Raw genomic sequence first — 7863 nt, 5'->3', positions numbered from 1 at the left:
TCCCCAAACGAACCGGTCCTGGCCTGGGAATTCCCCGGGAAATCACCTACTCTCCGCCAAAGGCGAAGAGCTTTTTCTGGAAGCTTGGGGCTGAGGACCCGCTCGGGATTTGAGCATTGGATTTAGAGTTTTAAAAAAGTTAGTTTGGAGATATTTAGGGAAAATGGTGCAGATACGGACATGGAATGGGGATTTAATCTCTGCCTAACGGCGCCTGGCGCTGTTGTTGTTGTTGTTGTGAGGGAATGTGATCGAGGCGAGAAGAGCGAGAAAAGGCCCAGAAGAACGAAACCAAGAGGACCGAAGCTAACGTAGGCTAAAGCTACATTTTAAATCAGTGAGGTTGACTGTTGAGGGAGAGAGAAAGAGAGAGCAAGAGAAAGTCCAAGCTTTCGTTAATGATAATAAATGGAGTGGGGCCACCAGCGGTTCTCCCAGCTGTTCCACGGCGGTGGAGGCAAGCATGACGGCCGGCCCGAGGAGCGCTTCGACAGCGGACTGGACTCGCTCCTCGACACCGACGGAGATGGCTCAGCGGAGCGGCCGAGGATTCACAGCGAGAGCTACGTCTCTCTCAGCGGCGGAGAACCGGAGACCCACACCGAGCATTGCGTCTCTCTCAGCGGCGGAGGAGAGCGGCTTGACTCCGCCATCGGGGACTCTATCACTGACGAGGCCGCGGCGGAGTGCCTCTCAGCCGGGATCCGAACCGCCTTGCTGCTGCGGGACGAGGTCGAAGAAGTAGAGGTAACCTCGGGGAGAGGACGAGATACAGCAGGGGACAACAAGCAGAACACAGAGGAGCTCTGGAGGACTCTGAGCTTCCTCTCTGAGGATGGAGACACGTAAGTTGATAGATTTAGAGGCCAAATGATAGACATAAAAAGATGGGTAAATAAGTTGGGTTGATAGACAGAGACAGATGGATAGCTCAGGCTTTATAGTCACTAAAATAAATAAACAGGTAGATATATGTGTGTGTGTATAAAACAGATGATGGGTGTAGATATAAGAGATGGATTTACAGACCGATAGATGAAGTTAGATAGATAAAGTGACTGATGGATACAAACAGATGGTAGATGGCAGATGAATAGATAAATTTAGGTAGATACTTGGATAAATATACACATACATGAATTTAGAGATAGGAGGATAGCAGGATGACTACTATTTCCCAAAACACTATTATATCTAGACTATGAAAAAGTGAAATATTTGCCGTTGCCAGTAACATTAAGTTCCTGAATGTGTGGATTCTTCTCAAGTTTCTGGAGACATTGTTTTATGTAATGCATCTGTTGGGTTCCCTGGGGAGACTGGGGAAATCGACCTCCCCTTGCTTAAATTAAGAGTAGATAAAACCAATTGTTCCTGGATCTAGGCCAGTGGTTTCCATCACTGCTTCTGACTTTGATCAGAGTCCGGGTTTCGTCTCTCATTGTGGTGTCATCTGACTGGACATGCATAATCACATAATGGATGTGTAGTGAATCATTTGGCTGTGGAAAACTATACTTTGTGGCATATGTTTTTTTCCCATTCTGAATCCATATTTTGCTACTTGGATTTTTTTCTTCTTATTTTGTACTTAACATTTTTCATTTTTTACATGTTTTTGTCAAACTTTTTCAGAAACATAAATGAAAACCTGTCCAATTGTGAAACCTTTTCCCAGAGTCAAAGGAAACAGATTTAATGTGTGTTGTAAGATATATCTCAATGTATTAGGTGGAATCTGTGGGCTTTTCTTGGCTTGCCCTTTTTTGTTGTGCCTGCTGAGCTGTTGACCTCTCTCTGTTTTGGCAGAGCACTGCACTTGGCGCTGATCCACGAGAACTGGGGCTTTGTTCAATACCTGCTGGAGCTCATCTCCATCAACCGCAGCTGGACACCATACCTTGATATACAGAATGACCTGGGACAGGTCAGCTGAGATTCAGACACACAGACAATTGATCTTCACAAGCTATAATCAAAGCTGTCTGTTAAATTATGTTATCTGTTAAATATAGTTAAATAGTTCATATTATATATGAAATGGTAAAATCATGGAAGATCTGAAAAATTGGTGTTCTTTGGATACTATTCTCCATCATTATTTTTCCAGCCATTGGCGCTGCAAAGGCCTATATTACAATACTGCTTAACAAACAATATGTTGTGCTCTATTTTAAACACCCGAGAGATCTGTGTTTTGCCTCATACTTATTTTTGTCTCCTGATTAATTTCTTATGTTCATTATATTCTTATTTTCATTTTCTCTTTCTCATCTCATTTTCAGACGGCTCTTCACCTGGCTGTGATCATGGACCGCAGTGAGTGTGTGTCTGTTCTGCTGGAGGCTGGGGCATCTGCAGAGCTTCAGGAAAGAGGAGGACACACCCCTCTGCACCTTGCAGTGAGAGAACAGCGCACAGAATGTGTGCGAGAACTCACGTCCTGTAACCGAACCAATCAAAATCACCTAAACATCACCAACTACACAGGTACACACACACACACACAAATATGCATAAACACATACGCTTGCAAATAGGAAGGTGAACCACACATCTTGGAAAGTTTTTGCAATCTCAGAAAATGGACAAATTCAGAAAATGGATTGAAAATTGGAAATATTTAAAATGTAACCTGTATTTGCGTATTTTTTGAATATTTTGTGTGGGTAATGCCCAGTTAAAATGTCCATGCAGTACCCTTTTGCAGCGTGTAATGCTGTAGTGTTGCATATGGACAAAACCTTTATTGTTATTATTGTTTTTAGGAATGAAGTTAGTCTGAGTCAGAAGACCTCTTCATCAATGGGGGATTTGGACAGATTGTTTTCTTTAATATGAAGGGTGACAGCAGTTATGCGTCATGTTAAAATAAGCAACAGCTGTCATGTCTAGGTTGTAGTAATTGTCTTGGTATGGCAGACATCATTGGCACAAAGACAATGTTTTCTTTACCTCAGCTTCTCTTGTTCATCCCTTCTGTCAGAAATGTTGTTCCAGATGACACTTAAACACTCAACATCTGACTCAGCCTTACATATCTCTAATCTCTGTTTTTCACATGAGGGTGGCTCAGTGGACTGATGAGTAATGTTGGGAATTTTTGGAATTTGTTTGGAGTAGGTGATGTGTCAGGTTGATACCAATGAGACTTTCAACTTGAAACCAGGCATATAATAAAAAATCACCTGTTCATTGCATATGTACAATTTGGCTAACTGGAGCCTACCAACCCAAACACTGTAGAACAAGACCACCCAATCACTTTCTTCCATGCTGCCTAAATAATACTTGGAACATAACTGGAGTGGTTTGGGGGGTTAGGTGCCTTGCTTAAAGGCACTTCAACTATGAATGTTCCTACTGGTTGAGGGAATTGAACCAGGTCACGTTGTCCTAAGGAGAAAGTGCAAAGTTGAGCACAGAGTAATAAGAGCACAAATAACAACTAAAGAAAGAATACAGAGCAAAAACAGCTAAAAACTGGCCCTTCTTCTTCTTCTTCTTGCACCTTACTGCTGTGCATTTGGGTGAACAACAAGAAGCTTGTAATCATTTAAAGTGTTTGCCAGCCTTTTTTTTTTTTTTTTTTTGTACAAGATCACATTTTGAAATCTGAAAAAATGAAATATCTGCCAGCATGAGGCTACGTAAAGTAACAAAGTTGTATGTCTCCATCACCTGCAATAACATAAAGTGAAACTGTTTACTTTTTTCATTAATAAACATTAATATACGTATTGTGGTGCCAAGTCCTAAACAGGTATTCTGACAAGCTACTTATGGATACCTATCCTACAACAGCTCTGCACATGCTCAGACCCACAATTCTGAAAGTGCTTTTTTATGATAAATCTGTTTTATGAGGGTGCATCATACATTATATATATATCTTTAATTGTAACTGGGGGGGGGGGCACGGTGGCGCAGCAGGTAGTATCACAGTCACACAGCTCCAGGGGCCTGGAAGTTGTGGGTTCGATTCCCGCTCCGGGTGACTGTCTGTGAGGAGTTGGTGTGTTCTCCCCGTGTCCGTGTGGGTTTCCTCCGGGTGCTCCGGTTTCCTCCCACAGTCCAAAAAACACACGTTGCAGGATTGGCGACTCAAAAGTGTCCGTAGGTGTGAGTGAATGTGTGTGTATGTCTGTCTTGCCCTGTGAAGGGCTGGCGCCCCCTCCAGGGTGTATTCCTGCCTTGTGCCCAATGATTCCAGGTAGGCTCTGGACCCACCACGACCCTGAATTGGATAAGCGGTTACAGATAATGAATGAATGAATGATGAATAATTGTAACCGCTTATCCAATTCAGGGTTGCTTTGGGTTTGGAGCCCACTTTGAATCACTGGGTGCAAGGCGGGATCACACCCTGGAGAGGGCGCCAGTCAATTTTTTATCACTGTAATTACCATTTAATGACTTAACTTTCCCCTCATATGGGGATTTTTGCTGTGCATATCTCCTGCTTATACGTCTGTTGGGGGGCATTTTCAGATATTCTTCTTTCAGGCGATCCAAATAAACCTACTGTTTATATAGGCTGTACATATAAAAGTTCACTATGGTAGCACATTTTGAGAGGTAGCACAACTCAACAGAACATGGGGATATAGTGTGACTCTCACTTGTCTTGTAATGTGTAATCCACTTGAAATATTTGTATAGCTCCCATTTTAAAACCAAAACCATATACACTGCCACCATGTTGGCTCAGACAGGGCAGAGACAGTACAGACCAGCAGTACTATTGGTCAGGAACGCAAAATCAAATGTCAAAGTTTGCAGACACAAATCCTGTGTGGCCACAACTTTATACTGCTTAACTAGCTAGCGAACCACTGTGGATACAGAATGATGTAGCTATTGTCTTTTTAAATGTAGTAACTGAAGCAGCCATGATGTATCGCAATCAACTTGCATGGTCTTGGAGATTGACCTGTCATCGCGAACGACTGGTTGGCGACCACTGGTTTAAAGGAACTGGTGCTGACACAGACTGTTCTAAACAGGGCTGTCAGGTTTTGACCAAAGCAGGTCAATAATGTTTTTATTAAGACCTCAGAACTGTGTTCACCCTTGGAAAAGGTTGAAAAACTTTCATTTTAATAAGGGTCCATTTGCAGCCCATGTTGTGGCAATAATTCTCCTAATAATACATAGATAATAACAGTATATCTCCCCAATTCTCTCCTCATCCTGTAGGAGTGAGTGCTCTCCACTTGGCCGTGCAGAAAGGATGCTGTGACATGATTAACATGCTGCTGAAAGCTGGAGCTGATGTGAACCAAAGGGTGAGAGGAGAGGGCTCTTTTAAATTCAATGTCTAATGCATGTTCATAATTACACTGTATTGCTTCAAAAGCATTTTTATAAACTCTCTCTTTCCTCTCCTCTCTCTCTCTAGGATCAGGGTTCCGGACGGACTCCTCTTCACTGGGCGGTTGAGACTCAGAGCTGTGCTATAGTCGAACTGTTGCTGACAGCAGGAGCCTCGGTGGATCAGCCCTCGTACGCTGGACACACACCGCTCTACTGTGCCCTCTATAGACCCAACAAACAACTGCAGGCCTTACTGGAGTCTGCTGGAGCCTCCACTCCAGAAGAGGATGAAGAGGAGGGTGATGATGATGACGACAAGCTGCTAGAGAGCGACGAGGTGAGGAAGCAGATTATTGTTGAGTTAATAAAGTTTGTCTGGATTTTTATATATATGTCATTTGTCTTTTATTATCATGTTTTAAATTTTAACAATTTTAGTTGATGGTAAACCACTGTATAAATAACAGTGATAAAAGTGATAAACGCTGTTTATATGTACAATACTCTGGGGAAAAAAAATCTGCAAATTTAATATGTATGGCTGTACTGGGCAAACACTGGAAATATATATAAATACAGTACTGTGCAGAGGTTTTAGGCACGTAAGATCATTCTCTATATTTAAACTCATGCCTTCTCAGTAAGTGTGGTGCAATCACAGTAAATACAAAAACTAATAATATGAAATAAATAAGAAATATAAAATATATTTTTTATAAAGTATTAAGTGTGACTGAGTTTAAAGAACAATTTTTTGTTCAGGTTCTCCTTGATTGCATGTATTTGTTAAATCAATCTGACTCTGTGACACTAGTTTTGAAAGAGTGTTTAACTAAAAAAAAAACATACACCTAAATGTACTATAGCTTTTGTAACTTAATTTTTTTTTGTATTTTTATTTGCATTTCCCTAAACCGACTGATAAATATATTTCTTTTTGCTGTGATGTAAACAACTGCAGAAATGAGTTGTGTTCAACTGAAATACTGAATTTATACAATAATTGTAGCAGACGTGTTCACAAAATTTTTATTTATTTATTTTTTTAAATCTCTGTTACAGGAGGAGTTTGACGATGTCATCATCAATGGACAACGAGTGCTGTGACTGGACATCATAGCAGGGTCTCGAGGGACAAAATACAGGGACTTGGCTTGACGAGTTTGTGTGTGCGTGTGCGCGTATGTAACTTTATTAATGCTGGTACTGTTTGAGCTTGCAATGCTGCAAGTCTAATCAGTGTGTGATTTAGTGTTTTATTCTGAGCTGTAAAATTGCTGCATATTACAAACCAAAAGAGTTGAAATTGAACTGCTAAGTTCAGATCTGTCAGGTTACTTTGTGACATTAGCATTGGGCTTGATCTTAGACTTACACTGTCTGCAGAGATTGATCTTGAGGGTCAAGAATGCCTTCGCCTAATGCTGCGTGAGGAAGCTTAACACTCGGGATTGTACTGTACATTTTAGAATTTTTATTATTTAAAGTAGCAACATCTGCAGCAGGCCGTTTACTTTAATTATATTTTGAAACCCTGCCTAATTTACAAGCCTCATTTGTAAAGCTGAAGACAAAATGGTGGCAGCTCTTTGCTTTTTATCCCCATTCTCTCATAGCTCCTCGATTTGATTTGTTCAGCCATAGAAATAGATGCGATGTCCTTGCTGGTGCAGGTGGTGGTACTTGATCTTAAACACTATATGGTGAGTATCTAAAATTATTGTAGCCATAAAACGATAATAGCAAACATTTTTTTGTTTTGTTTTTGTATTTCTTATGATGAATTTAACCAATGGTTCTCAAGCACTCTGTCTGGGAAATCCCATGTAATAATTTAATTACACCTGGTTCCATTCAGAAAATATAAAAATGAAAGCAATAGTTCTGTAAAATATATCTCAGCTCTGGAAAACTTGAGTTTATTTACAGTGACTTTAAAAGAAGTGTTTTTCCCAAAGTGCTAGCAGCTTTTTTCCCCACATAAATCCTAAACCTTTACTCATTTTCATCTGATAAAAGCAACACTACTATCTTTAGGGCTAGATAATTTTAACCAGAGATTTCTGTCATTGGATTATTTAAACTTGCCTTTCCTCTACAGGGTCAGCTTTACTGAGAAAACCCACTGGAAAGTTAAATGATAATTTAAGGTAAAAGTAAGTACAAACAAGAAAATAAAAAATCGGAGGTTGGAAAGGGCTGGGTACAAGAATTATAAAACCTTTCCTGCAAGAATTGCTTCAGTACTGCCCAGCATCTGCATATCCCATTTTTGGCTGACTAGACTAGCTGACTAGAATACATTCAGTGTAGTTATTTAACATCAGCAATTCTTGACTATACTGTGCTCAGTAAGGACCCCCACAGCCTGTTCTTCAAATGAATGATTAAAATAAAATAGGCACGCGTGTTGGGAATATTTTTCAGTAAAGTTATCGGATTGGTTTTCATATTAAAACAAGTCATTGTTTGATACCCAGCCCTATAGACGTGTATGTGAGCAAAGGATGGAAAGAAGTATGTAGGAGTGAGTACAGTTTTGTGAGA

The 7863-nt window shown here is 40.5% G+C and overlaps 1 protein-coding gene across 1 annotated transcript; it reads left to right on the top strand.

Annotated features, from left to right (window-relative positions):
• On the top strand, nucleotides 1-7811 carry nfkbib (nuclear factor of kappa light polypeptide gene enhancer in B-cells inhibitor, beta). Its single transcript, XM_066659143.1, has 6 exons — nucleotides 1-845; nucleotides 1810-1927; nucleotides 2286-2490; nucleotides 5200-5288; nucleotides 5402-5653; nucleotides 6379-7811. The coding sequence occupies exons 1-6, from the start codon at nucleotides 409-411 to the stop codon at nucleotides 6421-6423; spliced, it is 1146 nt and encodes a 381-aa protein (XP_066515240.1). The 5' UTR covers nucleotides 1-408; the 3' UTR covers nucleotides 6424-7811.
• The last annotated feature ends 52 nt before the right edge of the window (nucleotides 7812-7863 follow it).

This window comes from Hoplias malabaricus, chromosome 2 (assembly GCF_029633855.1).
Source record: "Hoplias malabaricus isolate fHopMal1 chromosome 2, fHopMal1.hap1, whole genome shotgun sequence".
Classification (NCBI taxonomy): Eukaryota; Metazoa; Chordata; class Actinopteri; order Characiformes; family Erythrinidae; genus Hoplias; species Hoplias malabaricus.
The sequence above is the reverse complement of the archived record's forward strand: the minus strand, read 5'-3'. Positions and strand labels throughout refer to the sequence as shown.

Coding starts and splice junctions, on each gene's coding strand:
- nfkbib (XM_066659143.1), top strand. CDS start 409: ATGGAGTGGGGCCACCAGCGGTTCTCCCAGCTGTTCCACGGCGGTGGA. Junction 5,289..5,401: donor GAGCTGATGTGAACCAAAGG/GTGAGAGGAGAG, acceptor CTCTCTCTCTAG/GATCAGGGTTCCGGACGGAC. Junction 5,654..6,378: donor AGCTGCTAGAGAGCGACGAG/GTGAGGAAGCAG, acceptor TCTCTGTTACAG/GAGGAGTTTGACGATGTCAT.